The 23,355-nt window shown below is 31.7% G+C and overlaps 2 protein-coding genes across 5 annotated transcripts in view; one reads left to right on the forward strand and one right to left on the reverse strand.

Moving 5' to 3' along the window:
• The window catches only part of LOC108688288 (alpha-mannosidase 2), a 34,790-nt gene extending 18,703 nt beyond the window's left edge, over positions 1 to 16,087 (forward strand). For 2 of the 3 annotated variants that reach the window (XM_018194495.1, XM_018194486.1), the window contains exons 3-8: positions 6,211 to 7,565; positions 7,644 to 7,982; positions 8,284 to 8,592; positions 10,072 to 10,603; positions 10,717 to 10,869; positions 15,225 to 15,806. In XM_018194495.1, the coding sequence (XP_018049984.1) occupies positions 6,211 to 7,565; positions 7,644 to 7,982; positions 8,284 to 8,592; positions 10,072 to 10,603; positions 10,717 to 10,869; positions 15,225 to 15,806 (3,270 nt within the window). Of the gene's footprint in view, positions 1 to 6,210; positions 7,566 to 7,643; positions 7,983 to 8,283; positions 8,593 to 10,071; positions 10,604 to 10,716; positions 10,870 to 15,224 lie in introns of all 3 variants that reach the window. The other variant, XM_018194480.1, reaches the window with a different exon arrangement.
• The window catches only part of LOC108688320 (N-alpha-acetyltransferase 40), a 10,870-nt gene continuing 3,356 nt past the window's right edge, over positions 15,842 to 23,355 (reverse strand). For both annotated transcript variants that reach the window (XM_018194529.1, XM_018194520.1), the window contains exons 3-4: positions 19,072 to 19,230; positions 15,842 to 15,929 (exon numbers count right to left, since the gene is read on the reverse strand). In XM_018194529.1, coding sequence (XP_018050018.1) covers positions 15,851 to 15,929; positions 19,072 to 19,230 — 238 coding nt within the window. In that variant the 3' untranslated portion in view covers positions 15,842 to 15,850. The remainder of the gene's footprint in view (positions 15,930 to 19,071; positions 19,231 to 23,355) is intronic.

A 23,355-nucleotide genomic window follows, 5' to 3' on the forward strand; every position in this document is an offset into this window, starting at 1 on the left:
AGAAATCCTCGATCAGACTGTCGTATTTTTTATTAAATTATTGACTGAGCTGGATTCTCGATAACAATCGAAGAATCAGTAAAACACACTTTCACAATTTGGACTTCCAAACTTCTGACTGAATACCTATTTCGAATTTTAATATCCTAATGCAGAAATGAATATGTAAAATTAGATTTGAGCGACAATTTTATTGTATATTATATGTAATTTCGTAAGAATTTGACTTTGTAAGGGGGTTATATATAAAAATGTTATTATTTATTATCACTGAAGAAGACTTTGTAAGTCGAAACGTTTGATGAATTTTATAATGCTGTGCGTATGTAATTAAAAAACGAATTTTATTTTTTGAGTTAACTATAATTGCTCGTTTAAAAAAAGCCTTAAATTAATTATACCTATTCTTCCTAAATTTTTCATCTAAATTCGTATGTTCAAATTAAAAAGAAGTGAATTATATCTCTGCCTCATGCCCTTTCTTGTTATAAAACTTTAGATATTTCTTAATTTCATTCTTACTTGCGTCTCGTCATAGGTCCTCTCAATTCTTCTAATCAAATCCTTGCTTATTCCTTCCTTCCTCAAGCAGTCTCATAACTTGTCTCTGTTTATCTTATCAAAGACAGCCTGTAAATCCACACATCATAAATACCTTCTCGGTTTTTCTTTTCTCCTCTGCCTCTCTCTCTAATCTATTTTTCACTTCCGCATACAATTTTTACGCTGTATATAGCAGTAATATTCCTCTATAATTCGTTAACTTTTCTTAATCTTCTCTCTTGTATAAAAGCATTACTATGTTTTTTTCCAATCTTCCGGAATCTTACCTTTTCTTCACATCAACTTTATCAAAAATACTAGCTTTCGTTCATAATAAATATTTCCTTCGGTATCCCGTCGATGTTAGCCGCTTTTTTAAGTTTCATTTTTTCATTTTTTTTGATCCTTATCTCCTCTTCCTTCAGCTCTTCGTCTTCCAGTTCTGTGCTTCCATCTAATCAGAGTGTCTACTGAGAAAAACCCAGAAAACCTAAAATTTTCAAGGAATTTTTATCCTTGAAAATCCTGGAATTCTCATGGAATTTTATTGAAATTGTTAGGAAAATTTTTCGAGTTCTATTTTTAATTAAATTTAAATTCTATTTTGTTTGATCATTTTTTGATAAATAATTGACAAATTTGACTAGACTCTAACTGCCAGATCGCAGCCGATCAGTTGTTTGTAATATGCTAACAACTTGTGATGGGATAATAGGTGGTCTACAGTAGAAGTCGTTGTGGTCGTAAAGTCTGAAATCATAAGAAATTAACCAATCATAGTCGAATGTGAGGAGAATAATCGACTATAATGGTCAATTTCTTACGATTTCAGACTTTACGATCACTACGACTTCTATTGTAGATCACGTATTATCTCTTCACTTTAGAATCACTTTAGAGACTTCTATTATAGATCTCGCATGTTGATTCTACAATGAGTCGATAATTGATAATCTTAAGTCTTATCGTGAATCAGTGAAGTTAGCTACTTGTACGATTAAAAATGCCTTTTCATGCTGAAACTTGACGTTCATTTTTAATGTCAAAATAAATCATGTAATCAAAATTGATGCTTGATATTCATTAATTTTTATCTGTTTTGAAAAACAACTAAAAATGATCGAACATCAACATGGAAAGGCATCTTAGATTAGACTACATCTTAGTAAGACTACCGATTTTCTTAAGACTGGCTAAATTCGAATCTTAGAAAATGTTCAGAAGGAAGTAGATGCATTTAACGAATAAATTCAAGCTTTAAAAAAATGAATTTTAGTATTTTATAATGTCTAAATTTTATAATGTGTTAATTTACTTATCAATATTATTTATGTCTTGTTTTTTTAAATATAAGAATTATATTTTTTATCATATTGTAAACAAATTATGCTTATATATACAGGGTGTCCCATTTTAAATAATGTATTAAAATTTCTCGAAAACTATGATAGATACGGAAAAATGTTTCAAACAAAAGTTGTATAGTTCAGGCGGGGATATAAAAAGATACCATTGATTTGAAGGTACTTTGGGTGGCGTCGCCAAGGTCAACATCATTTTTTTTTAATGGAACATCCTATTTTTGATGACAGAATCTAATATCTGATGTCATGAGCTTTTCAAAACATTATAATAAAGTTATTTTTCATTACGTACTTTTCGAGTTACAAGGCTTGAAAGTTACAGTACTGCTGGCATTACGCAAGACGTCCGACCGACGGCTAAAACCTCTTGAATGCTGTTCCAGTCAGGATTATGTCCTGGATAACATTTGTCAAGATCAAAGGTCATTGGAGGTTGTACTTTTTATTTTCATTTTAATGTAAAAATGAATTTTTAGTGCAAAAAAGAAAATAAGAGGTCTTCAATGGCCTTGATCTTAAAAAATATAGGACATGATCTTGAATAATATTCAAGAGCTTTTTTTCTCTTTGCTTTTTCTTCAGTAATTCCCTAAATTGCCTTCTATCTTTCTACTTTTTTTCCTCCAATACAACTTCTTAACTTCTCTCTTTCCTTTAGTACTATTCCTATCGCATCAGTCTTGTTCTTTTTTTTTCCTTTTTATCATTGCACCATATACAATTTGCTTAATTTCCTCCCAACTTTCTTCTATACTTTTTACTTTCTGTATTCCTTTCACTTTTCTTCCTTTCACTTCTCTTTCTTTGTTGCGTTTTTTTGTATCTTTTAATTGTCTCCTCATCCCAGGCTATTGTTTCTTCTTCCCATAGCCGTTCAGCCTCTGTGATCGAATCCTTTTCTTCCCGTTGCTCTTTGATCTTCAGGCACAAAGGTAAGTGATCTGAGTCCATTCTTACATGAACCTTAAAATCTATAATCTTATTCTGTACATCTTCATTAATCTTTCATCATTCTTTACGTCTTCATTATGTAATCTATTATCCCTCACTCCTATATACAGGGTATTTGGAAATAATTGCCAAATATTTCATGGACAAGTAGAGCGAACTAAACTCGAAATTTCCCCAATGTATTGCATATTCATTCTCTCACCTGATGGGGAATGACTGCTTTGAGATTACATTATTTTAAATTAATAGTCAATTAGCAATATGGGCAATTGACATATACCCCACCTGGCGTATTTCTGTTTACAATGTATAAACCTTTATCTCTTACCCACAAAGCTTCTACCTCTATTTCCTATTTTATCCTTGTTATATCTCTCCATATCCTCCCCTTCCATTTCCATTCCTCCCAGCTCCCCTATTATTATATTAAAATCTCCACCTATGATTAAATTTTCTTCTTCCTCTTCCTTCATAAATCCTTCCAACTTTTCCTCTAAATTCTCCTTGTTCTTCATAAACAGAAATAATCCTATTTTTTTCATTATTTATTATTGGGAGTACAAATTAGTTCGATCCGTTTCCCTAAAGATGGCCCCAGCTGTTGTGAATGGTTCATAGTGACAGCTGATTTTAGTGGTTTCAGAGAAATTAAACATCTGCTAATAATATTCAGTTTATATCGTTTTGAGTTTCATACAAAAACCTTGATTTTTATTGTGTTTGAAATGTCGAATTTTGTGTTAATCAAGCAGCATTTGCGGGAGGTTTTGATTTTCTGCTTTAATTGGAAGAAAAGTACGGCTGAAGCCCATCGAATGTTTGTCGAAGTTTATGGTGACACTGCTCCAACTGATAAATCACATAGGGAATGGTTTCGACGTTTCAAGGATGGAGATTTCAGCGTTGAAGACAAACCTCGCTCTGGACAGCCAAAAAAATTCGAAGATAAATAATTAGAGGCATTACTCGAAGAAGATCAGAGTCAAATGCAAGAGGAGCTTGCAGAATCATTGGGGAGTAACTCAACAAGCCGTTTCTGTACGATTGAGAGCCATAAGAATGATTCAAAAACAAGAAAATTGGATGCTTTATGAACTGAAACCGAGAGATATTGAAAGGCGATTTTTTACTTGCGAACAGCTGATTCAAAAACAACAGAGAAAAGATTTTTTGCATTGGATTGTGACTGGAGATGAGAAGTGGATATTCTACGACAATCCCAAGAAGAAAAAATACTATGCTAAGCCTAGTCAATCGTTGCCATCGATCTCAACATCAACACCACAGCCGAACATTCATGCTTCGAAGATCATGCTCTGTATCTGGGACCTTGTTTACTATGAGCTGCTGAAACCCGGTGATTCTATTACGGGCGATCGGTATCGGCTACAATTGATTCGTTTGAGCTGTGCATTGCAAGAAAAATGGCCGGAATATGAGCAAAGACATGATAAAGTTATTCTTCTTCATAACAACGCTCGGCCTCATGTCGCTAAAGTCGTAATAAAAAAATATTTGGAATCGCTCAAATGGGATGTTTTACCGCACCCGCCGTATTCTCTGGACATTGCTCCTTCTGATTACTAGTTGTTCCGAAGGATGCAGCAAATCACCGGCTCACTTCTTTCGCAAAAATCGAAAATTGGCTCCAAAATTGAATCACCTCCAAAGACGAATCATTTTTCGAGATAGAATTCGAAAATTACCTGAGAGATGGGAAAAAAGTAGTAGGCAACGATGGACAATAATTGATCCGTTCATTCATTTTGTTTTGAAATAAATGCATTTTTGAACACAAAAAAACGGACCGAACTAATTTATACTCCCAATATTAAATTCGTACTTATTATATTACCTTCCACCTTCTCGTACATTAGCTTATCTCCTTGAAATCCTCCCATCATTTCTTTTCTCTATAAAACTACCACTCTTCCCTGGCTCTACCTCTCCTCCCGTCCCTTCTAGCAAAATAACACTCCCATACATATGTTCTTGGAAATCTGCCGTTTAACTCAATCTTTCTCCTGTACTTATATTTCACATAGGTTGATACCATAAAATCAAAATCTCTCACCTTGAAAAATCCATATTCTTATTACATATCCCCACACAATTCCAAAATAACATAGCTCTCCCTTTCTCTTTTCCTCTTATTAGCTTTTCTATCCTCCCCCTTTCACTTATACCTATTTTCTTTTATTTTTCTCGTTCCTCCTTTTCTTTCTCACTCTACATTTCCCCTTCCTCTTTCTTTTGCTTGCTCCCTCTGCTTTCTTACCTGTCTCTTCTCCCTCTCTCATTTTTCCCCATCCTCTTCTTCCCTCTTTCTACTTCTCCTTCTTGACTCAGCCGAAATTCTTCTCCTCTCCATTCGTAGCATTATTATTCACTTTAATCTCTCCTACAATGCCTTTATTTCTCTTCACCTCTTTTTCTATCTCTGCCCATCCCTTCCTACCTCTTCAACTCTCAATCTTCCTAATCCTACTTTTTACTTCTTTTCTCTTATCTCTTTGCTTCTTTGCTCTATTCATTTTTTCCTAAATTTTTCTCTCCTTTCAGCTCAAATAATTTTCTATAAATACTTTCTCCCCTTTTAATTTATGTTTATTTTTCCTTGTTTATAATTTCCTTGTTTTTCTCTTCATTCTCTTGACTACATCACTCTTTCTATACATCACTCTTTCTAATCACTACTATATTGCAAATTCTCTAATTTTTTCTTTATCCACTTTTTTTCTCTCTTCTTCTCTGTCCCTCTTCCCTACCTTTAGTTTCTTTATCTCTTATATATATTTATCCCTTTAATAAAAATTTATTCTCCTTTCCTCCCTTTCACTGTTTATCATTTAATTAAATAAGAATATGAATATATTGATTTTATCCTTGAATTTATCCTTGTGTTGATTTTATCCTTGTGTGTATCCTTGTGTTTAAAAGCGATATTAAAATTATCTCGATGACATAATTTATAATTTCATGTTTAATCTAGACAAGTTTGAAATAAAATCATCTTTATCTTATCTAAGTTTACGTTTATCTTTATCTAATTTATAATTATTTTATCTTTCTAAATTTTATCTTTATCTAAATAATTTCGAGTCATATTCAAGCGAAACTAGTTTTCCAGTTTTTGAAAGGCGAAAAAATTACCGGCTATGAAAGTATTAAAATATGCAAAAATCATTTTATATAATGTACAAAATGTACAAAAAATTTATGTTTTAAGATTGTTTAAGATGTTTAAGAAAATTTATGTTTTAATTGATATGTTGACATTTTCAAACGCATCTTCTCTCTTAAACTAGATCTGCCGCAGTTTAGAAAAAAACTACTTGGTTTTTTTTTCCAGAATCAGTGGCTCCATTTGGAAAACAGACTGGCAAAATTAGAAAAGGACTTTGATGAACATCACAAAGTTATGAACGCTTTGCAGGAGCAAGCAGCAAAAATAAAAAATAATTTTGTACCTATTATACAACCAAGTCATTTTAATCACTCTAATACTAAGAATTCACGTTTAGAAAAAAGTTTCACATGTAATTTTAATATTCAGAAAGTCCCCAAGGTTGACATACAGATGTTAGAATTGTATAAGCAATTAGAGTTTGATAATCCAGATGGTGGAGTTTGGAAACAAGGTTGGAACATCATGTACGATGAAAAACAATGGCATCCTAATAGAAAATTAAAAGTTTTTGTCGTACCTCACTCGCACAACGATCCCGGATGGTTAAATACTTTTGAAAAATACTATATGTTTCAAACAAGGAGCATATTGAACAATATGGTGATCAAACTGGGCGAAGACAGGAGACGCAAATTTATTTGGGCGGAAATATCTTTCTTTAAACTTTGGTGGGACGATCAGTCCAAAGAAATAAAAGACGAAGTACGTCGTCTAATTCACGACGGACAATTGGAAATTGTGTCCGGAGGATGGGTGATGCCAGATGAATCTGTATCTCATTGGATCGCTCAATTGACGCAATTAACTGAGGGTCATCAGTGGCTAAAATATAATCTGGATTATACACCAAATTCAGGATGGGCCATTGATCCTTTTGGTCTTTCTCCCACTATGCCGTATCTCTTAAAGAATTCAGGCTTGGAGAACCTTTTGATACAAAGGGTTCATTATTCAGTAAAAAAGAGACTTGCTAAGAATAAAAATCTCGAATTTCGTTGGAGACAATTATGGGACGATGACGGTTCTACAGAATTTTTAACTCATGTTATGCCATTTTATAGCTACGATGTTCCTCATACGTGCGGCCCGGATCCAAAAGTATGTTGCCAATTTGATTTTTACAGAATGCAGAATTTTGGTCTCAGCTGCCCGTGGAAGATTCCGCCGAAAACCATCACCAGAGCAAATGTAGCAGAGAGAGCGTTGCTTTTACTGGATCAGTATCGCAAGAAAGCGCAACTTTTCAAGACTAATGTAGTACTTGCGCCTTTAGGCGATGACTTCAGGTATACACATCTCACCGAGTGGGAAGCTCAATATGACAATTATCAAAAACTTTTCAATTATATGAACGAAAATCAACATTTGAACGTTCAAATACAATTTGGAACATTGAGTGATTATTTTGAGGCGATCAGAGAAAAACACAATTTTAATGAATTTCCTACGTTGTCTGGCGATTTCTTTACATATTCCGATAGAGATGATCATTATTGGAGTGGTTACTATACCTCTAGGTACAAAAGTTTCTTTAGACCAAAAGCTTTCCATTGTATTTAAATAAATCGTCTAATAAAATTCTTAAATTTGTATAGACCTTTTCATAAAAGATTGGATCGTGTATTGTTGGGTTCCTTAAGAGGATCAGAAGCATTAACTGCTATAGCTTGGGCTAGAAGCAATGATCAATTAATAGAAGGAAGCCTTGCGTCTCGTTTAAGCAAAGCCAGGATGTGGCACTCTCTGTTTCAACATCACGACGGAGTTACCGGAACTGCCAGAGACAATGTTGTGATAGATTATGCCCAGAAGATGATAATGGCGTTGAATAACTCGGCACATGTGCTGCAACAATCTATAGCACATTTATTGAGAACTCCTCAAATATCACCTATGGATGTAGAAGCTGTGTATTTCTCATTGGATGAAACTAGGTATTAAAATATTTAATAACGAATAATAAAACCAATATTTTGTGTATAAACTCATATAATGAATTTACATATAAAATATTGGGTGCATTCAGTACTGAGCGCTCAGTGAGCTCTTGCATCTAATTAGCATATTCCGTTAGAAAAATATAGATCAAACAAATACAAGAGCTCACTGAACATTCAGTGAGCGATCATAATAATGAATGCACTCATTGATTTTATGCATTCATATAATGAATTTATATATTATATATACATTTTATATCAATATAAAGTATATATGTAATTATTTTTTTCAAAGGTCGCATCACACGAGCGTAGGTGAGAAGCATGTTCTCAACCTTGGAGACGATAAGCCGTCGAGAAAAATTATTCTATACAATTCTCTCCCAAGAGAGAGAACAAAAGTGCAAACCTTGATTGTATCGACGCCATTCGTTAGAGTTACAGATCGAAGAGGACAGACTGTTAAATGTCAAGTGTCTCCTGTTTGGATTGGTCCAGCTGCATTGTCCACGGCTAGATATGAATTATCATTTTTAGTCACTGTACCAGGATTTGGTATTACTACATATATAGTTCACACATCACACAAAGCGTCATATACGAAGTAAGCACAATGATTATGTAAAAACATTAATCACACACAATACTATATGCTATACTATAGGGTCTTTCAATAGGGACGCTCGAAATTTTTTACAATAGATCATAGTAGTCATGTTGTTAAAGTGACATCTGTTAAATTTGTTGTGAATTGTTTAGTAGTGTATGGCAAATCACCATGGAAGTCATAGTGTTGAGCAACGTATGCAAATCATAAAATTTTATTATCAAAATCAGTGCTCCGTTTGAGAAACGTTCCGCGCATTACGTGATTTTTATCCTCGCTACAACCGTCCTACCGAGTCGACTATTCGACGTTTGATGGTCAAATTTGAGTCCACCGGTTCGATAAATAATCAGCCAACATCAGTATGTCGCCGAAACGCAAGATGCTGAAAACATCGCTGCTGTGCGTGAGAGTGTACGGGAAAACCCGAGGCGGTCAATTTCTCGTCATTCACAAGAACTTGGCCTTTCTGCGACTTCAACTTGGCGAATTTTGCGTCAGGACTTGGGTCTGCACCCCTATAAAATTCAACTGACCCAGGAATTTAAGGTAAACAACCATAGACAATGCCGTGTGTTCGCTGATTGGGTTCTGGAGCATTTGGAAGTTAACCCAAATTTCGCCAAACAAATCATTAGCAATGAGGCCCATTTTTGGATAAATGGATATGTGAACAAGCAAAATTGTCGAATTTGAGACGATACCAATCCACCGAGATACACCAGCTCCAAATGCATCCCGAGAAAGTCACTGTTTGGTGCGGATTTTGGTCCGGCGGAATCATCGGTCCGTACTTCTTTCAAAACGAAGCGGGCGTTGCCATAACTGTCAATGGCGAACACTACAGATCGATGGTAAGCAACTTCTTGTGGTCTAAAAATGGATGATATGGATACCGTGATATGGATAACATGTGGTTCCAACAGGATGGCGCTACGTGCCACCTGTTGCCACACCTCATGCCACGATGAATATTCTGCACGAGCGATTTGAGGGCATGGTTATCTCGCGCGGCGGCGACGTGAACTGGCCACCAAGATCGTGCGATTTAACGCCTTTAGACTTCTTTCTTTGGAGCTATCTTAAATCGCAGGTCTATATGAATAAACTACAAACAATTGATGCTCTCAAAGTCAACAAACTCCATCCAGCAAATTCAGCCAGATTTATGCGAGAAAGTTATCGAAAATTGGACCGCCCGAATACGTGTCACCAAACGAGGCCGCAGCGGACATTTGAGCGATGTTATATTCCATACTTAATGCCATAAAATATTCTTTCAAATAAAAAAAAATTGGAGTGGATATCTCACACATAACTTGTTTTATTTAAAATCGAGCATCCTTTTTGAAAGGCCCTTTAGTAGTACAAAGCTTTATTAGCTATTAAATATATTTTTTCATCATTTTATAAAATATTGCATGAGCTTTAATATGCTATAAAAATAAAATTATTAGACTTTTCTTCTTCGAACAGGGAAGTGTATCTGGCTAATGTCACAATTTTTAACACTGACATAAGTTTTCCATCGATTCCTGGTTTTAGTCATTTGACAATTATGTCGCATTCGCAAGAATTTTCAATTTCTCAACGGCCGAATTTATCCGCTTCTTTCGGGAAATCTGGTTTGTTGAAAGCTTTACGAGTCGACAATACCATGTTTCCCGTGCATTTAGATTTCGTAAAATATGGTACTAGAAGTTCCGGTAAAGATAGAAGTGGCGCTTACTTATTCCTGCCTGACAAATCGGAACCAGATGTGGTGTTTATGGACGGCAGGGCAATTATTCATTTAGTATCTGGACCAATTTTATCGAAAGTGTTTATAGAATTACCGTACGTACGGCACACTTGTACACTGTTTAATTCTCCTGGCAGTGATGGGCTCGGATTACATATATTAAATGAAGTCGACATAACGGAGACACAAAACTATGAACTTGCAATGCGTTTCAACACAGACATTGCATCCGGTAACCAATTCTTCACAGATTTAAATGGACTCAATGTAAGCATATTAATGTAACGAATTAAAAATTATATTTTAGTCCTTAAACAAGATTTGTAAGATTTTTTTGTTGAGATATAATTGTGATGTATACTTTATCCGATTAATTTTAGATAATTCGACGGCAAAGATTTTCTAAGCTTCCCACGCAAGGGAATTATTATCCGATGGCAGCAAGCGCATATATAGAAGATAAAAGAGTTAGGTTAACAGTTGCTACAGCACAACCATTAGGCGTAGCCTCTATGGCATCTGGTGAACTTGAGGTGAGTTAATAACTTTGTCTTCAGAAAATGTTGTACATCTTACAATTAGTGCAAACAAGTAAAATGAAAAGTTAAGCTAAAAACTAAAAACTTACACTTACTTACGTAATAATAATTTTCTTGAATGAAAAATATGTTTCATTCAAGAATATGTTCATTAAAAATTTAGTTTTTCATTAAAATTAAATATGCAGTGTCATAGCGTTTTTCACTGGCAGAGCTGGTGTGTACTCAATGCACTTTAAAGTCATTGTACATAAATTGATAAAAAAATAAAAATGTACGTTTAATACAAATATAAAAATAAATTAAACCGTGAAATCCTCGATATATTTTATTACGGTATTTGATAAAATATTGGATATTTTATTAATTGAGATATCTCACATTCAGATTAGGTTAATGTACAACAACTTTAATGTGCACCAAGTGCACACCTCTGTAAGTGAGAGTTCTGTCAGTGAAAAACGCTATAATTTTTGTTACATCTTAATTTTAAAAGCATATGTATCATGTACATACATACATATAGGTATCTATACAGGATAAAAAAAGTCCCGGATCCTTTAAATACTTGAAAAGTAAGCATTTCTGAGAAAAATATTTCATACAAAAGTTGTAAGGTTTTAAATGATCTATTAAAATCTTATCATTTGACCCTTTGAATGCCATCAAGATTAAATCGACTTTTTTTTTAAATAAAACATCCTTTTTTTTTCAAAATCTAATAGCTGAAATCAAGAGCTTTTCAAAACACTATAATAAAACCTCTTTTTAATTAGTACTTTTCGAGTTAAGAGATTTGAAAGTCACAATAGTGTAAAAAATAAGCGACAACATAAGAAAAATATCAGGGCATTCCGGGCTCCCAGATTCTAACTGAGGCCGGATCTCCTCCATAGTAGACTTTTGTCCTGCCACTCACACATAGCTCTGACATTGTCTGTTGTGTCTATTTCTTCCAAATTTCTTATAATTTAGCATTAGCATTATCTAAGGTATATCGCGTGGAGATTATCTATCATAGAATAAAATCGGAATGGATTCCGATCGGAATTATTCAATTATCCCTAGATTTCTATTGTGTTTTCTGGGAAAAACGAAATAATTCTGATTGGAATCCACATTCCGACTTTGTTCCTTGATAGGAGATGTCCTGGTCGGATTCAGTGGAATTAATAAGGTGAAACATACGCGCGCGCGCGCATACACATATACACATTGCGCATAAACAATATTGAAAATAGTCAATCAAATAAAAGGCGATAGCAATACTGGAAATAACCAATCAAATGTTCCCCAATATGTACTTTCCTGCATATAATAATGCTGATTATATGGAACAGTTATCCAAATTCACTTTCTTATTGCGCATCCACGAAAGTATACTTCACCTTATTAATTCTATCATAGATTTAGGGTCTCTTTCACCAATCTCGGTTAAGTTAAGTTAACTGACGATTACATGGGACTTATTTAAATTAGATTCATTTTCACAATTAACTTTTAACTGAGGTTTAACTTCCCAGCAAATGAGAAATTAAAATGGATTAAAATGAATTAAAATTTTTTAAATATATGTACTTTAAATCCATGAAAACGGATTGAATGGATTGAATCCGAGCTGACACTAGTTTAATATTCGAAAAAAAAACATTCATCTTTAAGGATTACAAATTTTATTTCTAAGACATTTATAATAATTATATCTGAAATTAACTACTTCAAATTGATATTTAAAAAACGCATCTTAAGATTCGAACCTGGAATCTCTGGCCTAGTAAACGAGAATGAATTGAAATGGATTCAGGATCATAAAACGGATTCAGATTTTCAGAAATACGGATTCATGAATGTTAAAATGAATCCTCTTTAATCCTGACTGCATTTTTATTCATTTATAGGAATTGCATAGAGCATATCTCTATGCTTTTCAATCTAAAAATAATATTAACATTTTCTGTGCATCGTGAATACTACTCAATTCAGAATTGTGAATAGAAAGTACGATTTTTTTAATTCAGTTAAATTTAAAAATAATATCAGCAATTTCTGTGCAACGTGAATATTATTCAATTCAATATTCTGAATATGAAATGCAATTTTTCAATCTAATTGAATAAAAAAAATTTTTATTTAAAAATGAATCATAAATGCTACTTAAATTATTTAAAATTATAAGTAGGAAATTGTTCGTTTTAATCCAACTAAGTTAAAAAAAATTGTAACGTAAAAATAATTGAGCTATGTTTATTTATTTCTCTTTGATTAGAAGTAAAATGAATGATCGATGTGAACACAGCAAGTCGAACAAGCCCGAATATTAGACTAATCACGGCGCGCGACATTGGCCAAGCGAGATTAGATTATCCGACACTTATCCAATGTTGTCTGAGTAGAATGTAAATTGTTTATATTGTATTATATCTATTAAATGATGATATTTTTATTATATCTATATAATTTCGTCACTAGTTTAGCTGATTGTACTTGAAGGAGAGAATGAATAACACATTTACCAAATGAAGAAGTGATGGCGGGTAACGTACAATAGAAAATTCATAATCCCCCAGCAAACAAGAATGAATTGAAATGAATTGAAATGGATTTAGATTTTTAGAAATATTGATTCATATATTAAAATGAATGCTTTTCAATCCTGAATGCATTTTTATAGGAATTGCATGGAGCATATCTCTGTGCCTTTCAATTTAAAAATAATATTAGCTTTTTCTGTACACACACAACACATTGTGAATACTGTTCAATTCAAAATTTTGAATAGAAAATGCAATTTTTCAATCCAATTGCATCCAATTGAATCTAATTGAATCCAATTAAAATCCAATTAAAAAAATATTCGCTATTTAAAATACGCATTCGGATAGAAAAAAATTTCAATTCATTTTAATCCATTCTCGTTTGCTGGGAAGTGGAACCTCAGTTATGAGTTAACCGTCAGTTGTGGAACTGGGCCTCAGTCATGTTTATGTGCTCGCGAGTGTCATCTCCTCTTCCCTCTTCTTCTTTCTTTTCCCTCACATAGTTATCTTTGATTGTTAAAAATATTTACTTAAAATATTAATGCTAACTGAATGGGAACGTATATCCTTTTCAGTGATACAAGAGGTGAAGTTTTACGCATAAGTGACAACTTTTTAATCAATTTTTTTAAAAATAAAGGCAGTAATATATCTAAATCGATTGTCATTCATATGAGTATTTATCATTCCCTTAATTCCAATATCTTTGAACAGAAAGTTCAAAGATATTGGAATTAAGGGAATGCTAAATACTCATATGAATGACAATCGGCACTATAAATATGAACTAAGGCACTATAAATATAAATATTTGCATCATTTTTAGTTCTTTTTTTAGTTTTTTGCTCCTTTCCTCAATCCCTTGCTCTCTTTTCACTCCGCCTAAACTTTGAAGATTGAAGAGAGAAGATTAAAGAGAGAACAAAGAGTGGGGAAAGGATTAAAATTGACGGATGCAAATATCTAAATTATAGTGCTCTAGTTTAACGAACCGGGAGCACAAGTTACCGATATCCTTTCGAGCTAAAATTTTACAAAAATTTTTGTGAGTGGAATCATTCTAGGGAGTAAGATGAAAAGAATTCGAAAAATAAGAACGTTCTAATATGTATGTATGCCATAATAGTTTTTAAATTAATAGCGATTAAAGTTACCTAATCACAGAGCTTCTATCACTTAGGCATGATGATATGATAATATAATATGAAGGTATATCATGAAGGGCCCCTCTCGGCATCTTCAAGATTATCATACAAATATACAATGATATTTTTATTAAATAATTGTTCTTGCTTTTATATAGGATCTATATTTGTATATTACGTACGCATAATATTTAATTAATATCGGGGCATACCATAAAATGTCAATTCAATAGTGAGATATTACGACGTATATCAAAATAAATTTATAGCCATGTTTGTTTGTGTGATAAACATTTTTGTATAACAATATGAAAATAAAATTATCAAAAAAGCTAAAGAGAAGTTAATGATAAACAAAATGTTGACAATAAATTATATTTAAATAAATTATAATATATATTTAATTTAAAACATTAAAATTCGAGCGAAACTAGATTTAACATTACAATGTCTCCTTCAGTCGCAAAAATTATTACAAAATTATTACAAAATATTAAATGAACATAAACTACATGTAAGAAAAATGAATCAAATATGATTACATAAACAATGTTAAAATGTTTCTCATCACATTAGGTTCCTTAACATGAGATAATACAACATGATGGTCACTCTCATATTTTTGATCTAACACAATAATTATGAACGCAATAATTTTTTTTTATAGATTATGCAAGATAGAAGATTACTTCAGGATGACAATCGAGGATTAGGACAAGGTGTAATGGACAATCTGTTGACAAATCATATATTTACATTAATTCTGGAAAAGAAGGAAACAAATTGTCCCTTTGCAGTACCAAAAAATCATCCGGCGGGATTATTATCTTTAAGCGGTCACTTAGCTTCGGAAGAGTTACTGCATCCAATCATAGTGTTGCATCCCCATAATTCTCTATCATTCGATCTGCATGCTTATTTCTCACCACTTCGTTACAATCTTCCAGTAGATTTAAGTATTGTCAGTCTTCGAGCGTTTCCCATTCCCGAGGGTGCTGGCAAAGGTATCGGTATGGTATTGCATCAGTCAGCTTTGGATACTTGTTTTAACAATTCTTTTTTGCGACACTTCAATGTTTCGGAATCAGGAGAAGTAGATTTGACGAAACTATTCAATGATATGGAAGATTGGACCATAAGTAAAGCACCTCTTACGTTTCATAATGTCGGACCATCTCTGAAATCGCCTATTGTAAACTTATGCCCGCATCAAATACTGCCGATCTTATTTCACAAGACGCAGTCTTAATCAGGGAGAAAATATAATACATAACGTAATGTGTTATTTTCCATTTATTCACATAAATTTTGTTTACTCAAAATTATATAGTCTAAATCCGAGACCGGTGGATATGAATTGTCCAATTTGTATCTGAAACAGTGTATATATAAAATTACAGTAATTTTGATTAAAGGTCTTACTTACAGTACTAGTACAGTTCGCATATTATAACAAGTGCACAATTCAAATATAAATTAAATTGCAACAAGAAATTCGATGTATATTTAAGAAATGAAGATATTCGTAAATATAACTTGTGTATTATGTATACATATAATTGCATAGTCTAGTTTGCCTCGTGCGCGCATATATTATATCAATTCATTGTATATTAACAACTGAAAACAAAAACATAATAATTCTTCGTAATTGTGATATTAATTGAATTAATATTTATTACCACACATGTTTAAAAAGTGATTTTTTACATGTATTATTTATTTTATTATTTTGATAATTATTAATTTTTAGCAATTTTTATGATTTGACATTTCCAATTAAAGCTGTGTATGTGTATGTATATAAGACGATGTGTATATAAGACATTGATAATGTTTGAGAATTGATAGATACATCTAATGAAGCATTTAAAAAATACAATTCATATTGTGTAATGTAACGTTTTACTGTCACAAATTTGAATAGTGCATTTATTTAATTTATTATTCTTTATTTGATATTTTAATTCTGTACAATGTGAAATGTAAATCCTACATATTTTATGCACGTATATTCAGTTGAAAAATGCTTTTGTTGGATGTTACTAGAATGTTCACGAATGACTATTGTGTCAAGTGAACATAACGTATTTTCACTGTACATTACATCTCTTTAAATACGATTTGAGTTATCGCAGCAAAAATCATATTAAACACAAAGTAAAGATCTAAATAGTTAAATTTAATAGTAACATTTTGATTGCCATTCATATTTGAGTGATAATTTACATTTACGCGTTAATTTACAAGAGTTTCATTATTTATTTGTGGATAGTTTTATTTGATTAAACATACTAACAATAAATTTAAGATATCTATAAGTATTATTTATAAAGAAATAATACAAATTGTATTAAGTTGTATTTTTGTATAAAAAATACAAAAGGTATTAAAATAATACATTATGAAATCAGCTTGACAGGTAAATGCAAATTGAGTAATACAACAAATCAATACAGAACTATCTCAAAAGAGAATATTTCGATATTAGTCAATTACATACAGTGCAAAATAGATTTGAGTTATACAACAATTATATATACATATACATTGGTCTACAAAAATTAACGCATAATTAAAGTTATATAAAAATTTAGCATAATCTCAAATAAACATAATTGTGCAAAAAATTATTGCATTTAAAAATTTTTTTGCACTTTCAAGGAATCTTTACTTGAAGAAATATTAGTCGTGATTCGAATCTTCCCGTATTCTAACACTTTCTAAAAAGTAAATACATATTTGATTAATTGTATACATATGGAGGTACAAATTAGTTCGGTCCGTTCAAAAATGCATTTATTTCAAAACAAAATGAATGAACAGATCAATTAAAGTATTGTCCATCGCTGTCTACTACTTTTTCCTATCTCTCAGGCAATTTTCGAATTCCATCTCGAAAAACTGATTCGTCTTTGGAGGCGATTCCAATTTTGGAGCCAATTTTCGATTTCTGCGAAAGAAGTGAACCGGTGACTTGCTGCATTCTTCAGAACAATCAGTAATCAGAAGGAGCAATGTCCGGAGAATACAGCGAGTGCGATAAAACATCCCATTTGAGCGTTTCCAAATATTTTTTTATGATTTTAGCGACATGAGACCGAGCGTTGTCATGAAGAAGAATAACTTTATTATGTCTTTGCTTGTATTCCGACCGTTTTTCTTGCAATGCACGGCTCAAACGAATCAATTGTAGCCGATACCGATCGCCTGTAATGGAATCGCCAGTTTCAGCTGCTCATAGTAAACAAGATCTTTTTCGCATCAGATACAAAGCATGATCTTCGAACCATGAATGTTCGGCCATGATATTGATGTTGAGGTCGATGGCAACGATTGACCGGGCTTAGCGTAATATTTTTTCTTCTTGGGGTTGTCGTAAAATATCCATTTCTCATCTCTAGTCACAATCCAATGTAAAAAATCTTTTCTCTGGTGTCTTTGAATCAGCTGTTCGCAAGTGAAAAATCGCCTTTCAACGTCTCTCAGTTTCAGTTCATAAGGCACCCAATTTCCTTGTTTTTGAATCATTCCCATGGCTCTCAATCATACAGAAACGGCTTGTTGAGTTATCCCCAATGATTCTGCAAGCTCCTCTTGCGTTTGACTCTGATTTTCTTCGAGTAATGCCTCTAATTCTTTGTCTTCGAATTTTTTTGGCTGTCCAGAGCTTGTCTTCAACGCTGAAATCTCCATCCTTGAAACATCGAAACCATTCCCTACGTGATTTATCAGTTGGAGCAGTGTTACCATAAACTTCGACAAGCATTCGATGGGTTTCAGCCGCTTCCAATTAAAGCAGAAAATCAAAACCTCCCGCAAATGCTGCTTGGTTAACACAAAATTCGACATTTCAAATACAAAATCAAAGTTTTTGTATGAAACTCAAAGCGATATAAACTAAATATTATTAGCAGATGTTTAACCTCTCTGAAACCGCCAAAATCAACTGTCACTATGAATCATTCACAATAATTCACAATAATTGAAGCCATCTTTAGGGAAACGGACCGAACTAATTTGTACTCCCAATAATAAAAATATGAAATTCATCATGTTTTAAGCTCAGTTATCCTCCAAACATACTACTAACACTTTTAATCTATCAATTTTTCCTGCTCGAATAATTAAAAAATGCAATAGTTGTTTTTATTTTTTAATTTTTTTTAATTTGGCAATTTATCTAATTATTTAAATGAGATGTATAAGATCTCAAACAAAGTAAAAAAAGAAAAAAAATCATCTAGATCGATTTTTATGAAGAATACGCTTTAAGAACTAATGTTAATGTGTAGAAAATATAATATAAAGAAACTCAAATGTTTAAACGAGCCATGGGCACGGGTTCTCATTGGCTGTGTTCAGCAGAGAAAACTGATCAGTGAATGCTCAGTGATTCTTTAATATGATTGATTCCTACACTTAGATCTAGCAAAGAAACAATCTAAAGGCAAGAAACAATCATTCATCATATTAATCTGTATATTTATAATAGCGTTAAAAAAATTCATTACCCAAGAGCGTAGAAAAATTGTATTGCTGACGAATTGTGTTTAAAAACGGTTAAAACAACTTTCATCATTTGATTATGATATGCCATGGACTCCAGAGTTGACATCATAAAGCGACCAAGTCCCTTGCGCCTGGTCGATGGTTCTAATTGTAATTCGTAGCTACATATACATAAATAATTAATTTTTTCTACATAGTAAATGTTATTTTTTACGTGTGTGCACGTAATCTTATATAAAATACATACAAAAAAAGTTCTTTAAAAAAAAAAATAAACATGTTACTATTGTTACAGTTATTTCTTTCCCGGTAATGAATTAGTACGATATTAATTTCACTCATCTGTAATGTTAACAGTAATATTACATTTTGCCACAACAATTTAAATAGTTATTTTTACGATTACTTTATACATTTCAAATCTATTTATTTGTATAGTTTCAATGATTTCTCTGATTGATTGGGAAATATAAGGATGCTGTCCCATGACAGTCGGATTTCGGAAAACGGAATCTCGAAAAATACAATGAAGATTCAGCCAATCAGAATTATTGGGATTATTGTTCATCTGCACATATACGTTAAATACAAGATTATCGAAATTGAATTGCTATACATGTAAAAAGAAATTCATTATAAATTGTTCGATAAGTACTCATTTTTCCAGTATATAAATATAATCATTTATATCATTTATTGCAAATATAATCATTTATTGCAAATAAAATTTCGTGCTTGTCGCCCAAAATTTTCATGACTGGAAGAGATTTTTTTCGGAAAACGGACTGTTATTCAAACCTCAAACCTCTTCTTTCATTATCTTCTGTTATAATAAAAAAAAATATCGAAATTTTCTTACGGATTCTTCTACTATATAATAATTATCTTTTTTCGTAAAATATTTAAAATAAATTTTTTAATTTTTCACAATTTCGGAAATATTGATCCATGGGCAACCCAATGAAAATTTCGGACCGACAAAAGCATACAATTTTATATATTCCTTTATACATTCCTCAATGGTTATATTTATATACTGGAAAAATGAATACTTATATATTAATGCATACTTATCGAACAATTATTTATTAATAATGAATTTCTTTTATACGTATAAAAATTCAATTTCGATAATCTTATATTTAACGTATATTTACAGATAAACAGTAATGCATAAATAATTCAGATGATCCCCACTCTACTATTTTTCCAAAATTCTGTTTTCCAAAATGCTGATTATCATGGAACAGCACTCTAAGAATAGTAAAGAATAGTAATAGTAAAGAATTAGAATTTTTTTTTCTAATCTTATGGGCAATACTAGAATGTCAGAAACCCAGCAAACGAGAATGGATTAAAATGGATTGAAATTTATTTCTATTCGAATGCGTATTTTAAATAGTGAATAGAATATTTTTTTTTTATTTAATTGGATTCAATTAGATTCAATTGAATGCAATTGGATTGAAAAACTGTATTTCTTATTCAAAATTTTGAATTGAACAGTATTTACAATGTGTTGTGTATGCATAGAAAAAGCTAATATTATTTTTAGATTTAAAGGCATAGAGATATGCTCCATGCAATTCCCATAAATGAATAAAAGTACATTTAGGATTGAAAAGCATTCATTTTAACATTTGTGAATCAATATTTCTGAAAATCTGAATCCATTTCAATTCATTTCAATCCATTCTCATTTGCTGAGAATCGATCTATTGATCGTGTAGCCGATTGTAGCCAATCAAATTGTCGCTTTTTCGTAAAAGCCCAAGATTGATTCGATTAACGCAATTCGTGTTTTCTTTATAATATACTATATGTTAGAAATAATTACATTTCAAGTTTGATTTTTTTATTTGATTCCTGTAGTATGTAGAATAGCTCAACAGATGCGCGAACATCATATTTGCGATACTAGCGGAATTTGTTCCGATCTTGCCTTTTTTCGGCGGCCTCCAATGAGCTCACAAGCGAAGACAGACTAGCATTTAATATTATTCAGATAAGTTTGCAATCTTGCATCTAAGATTGATAAAAAACTGTTAATATTGTACATCAAATGCACATTACTAGATTCATTACAATATGCACATTACTAGATTCAATATTTTATTCTCAGAAACATATAATTGTCGATCAATCGCTAATTGATTACATCTAGATTGTATACGTAGCTGTTGGTATTTGTTTCACTGATATTAAAATTATTCTCTCAAATCAATTCTGCAATTATGATTATTCGAGTAGCTAGAAAACATTTAATGATATCAAATATTCTGATACATTGCGTAGGAGCACAAAACTCCAAATTTTGACACTATATATATAATAAAACTACATAAAGCATACTTTTATATATACAGAATGTTCCGTAAGTTTTTGCCAACCGTTTTTGTATAAATAGAGCGCACTAAATTGTGTCGAAAAGTCCTTTACCATTTTACAATTTTCGCAATAGTTAACAAGATATTAATTACTAAAAATTTCCGAATATTGGTCTTCAATAATTTTTTACTCAAATACTATCAACTTTATAGAAAACTTGCAAGAGACGAAAATTATTTATTTTCTTCTCATAGAACTTTATGAATTTTTTCATAATTTTTTATCAATTTTTTAATACTGTATTTTCTTATTTTTATCAACATAAGAAAATACGATATTAAAAAATTCTGAAAAAATTCTCATAACTTTATGAGAAGAAAATAAACAATTTTTGTTTCTTGCTATTTTTCTATAAAGTTGATAGTATTTGAGTAAAAAATTATTGAAGATCAACATTCGGCAATTTGTAGTAATTTAAATAGCTCGTTAATCATTGCGAAAATTGCAAAATGGTAGAGGACTTTTCGATTCGATTCAGTCTATTATATTTATTATTATATTATTATTATATTTATACAAAAACAGTTGGCAAAAACGGGATATCCTGTATACACTACGCGTGGAAATTAAAACATCATCTCTCGTGTTTCCAAAAAATGGATAAATTTAAAATAAGTGTAACTTTTACAAAAATGGTCAGAATGAGATATATACAGAATGAAATGGTCACAGTGAGATATAGAAAAAGTATTTTGAAGCTTAAAATCTTTATTTTTCAGATCTGTACTCTAATAACGATTTGATAAATTATAGAGATATATGATTATAACAAAATCCATAAAATTTCGAAATTTTTTACGAATCTTGCAAAATTTCATGCCGCAATAAGGAATCGGACACAAATATAGCTTATATCTTTCGAAAGCGTAAATTACCTTTAATTTGCTTTTTTGTTGAGCGTTGTAAGATTTTTCTTCACCGAGAGTTATTCAACATTAAAGAAAAAATATATATTGACTGTTCATAAAAACATATGGAGTAATCCACGATATTCGTAAAAAAAAAACAAAAAAAAGACCGTCAAAGTTTTCTCTTTAAAATGGCTTGTAAGAAGTACCCCTCCCCCCTTCCCACTTTTAAGGAACTAACTTATTTTAAGAATTGTGCTGAATTGTACTAAATTTGTGCTACATTATGCCTCAACATCAGTCAAAATATGAAAAATACGTTAGAAAATTAAAAAAAAAACGATTTTTTACACCAGTCTCTCACAATTTTTTCAATTTTCATTGTGTTAGATTGTGCTAATATTATTATTGGCCAAAAGTGGTTCAAATAATGACAATAATAGAAGTTACGATAAAAAATCATTTTTAGCAATTCAGAATAAAAATGATATATTCGCGTCAGCTATTCAAATATAATAAAATTGCATATCTGAAATTAACCTAGCACAAGTCGATACAACCTTCAGTCCTCGGCACAACGATAAGAGTAATTGATTTGATTTTTAATTATAGACAATTTTTAATTATAGACAAAAAAGCCGAACGCCAAAGGCCACGCGCAAGAGTAAAGTGTCCTTAATATTGTGCCGAGGATTTTGGAAGTTGTGCTGATTTGGGCTAAGCCAGCACAAGGGAACCTTGTCGTAGCCATCCCGATTTTGATGGGCTTTGGATGTGTAGAGCTGGGATATAGTTACTCATTTCGACTCGATTTCATTGGCGACATCCACTGTTCTTTTCTTGTCTTTGTTTATAAACATCATCAGATGCTTATAAACAACACATATCGCTTCAGAAGCATTCCTATTATTAACTATACGAATGGAACCGATGAATCTCCCTCAACTTAAATAATGAATTAAAACTTTCTTTTTAAAATAATTTTAAATTAATAATTGAAAATATTTTTATTATTAATATTAATAGTAATAATAATAATAATATAGTATT

Source organism: Atta colombica, unplaced genomic scaffold, assembly GCF_001594045.1.
Source record: "Atta colombica isolate Treedump-2 unplaced genomic scaffold, Acol1.0 scaffold104, whole genome shotgun sequence".
NCBI lineage: Eukaryota > Metazoa > Arthropoda > Insecta > Hymenoptera > Formicidae > Atta > Atta colombica.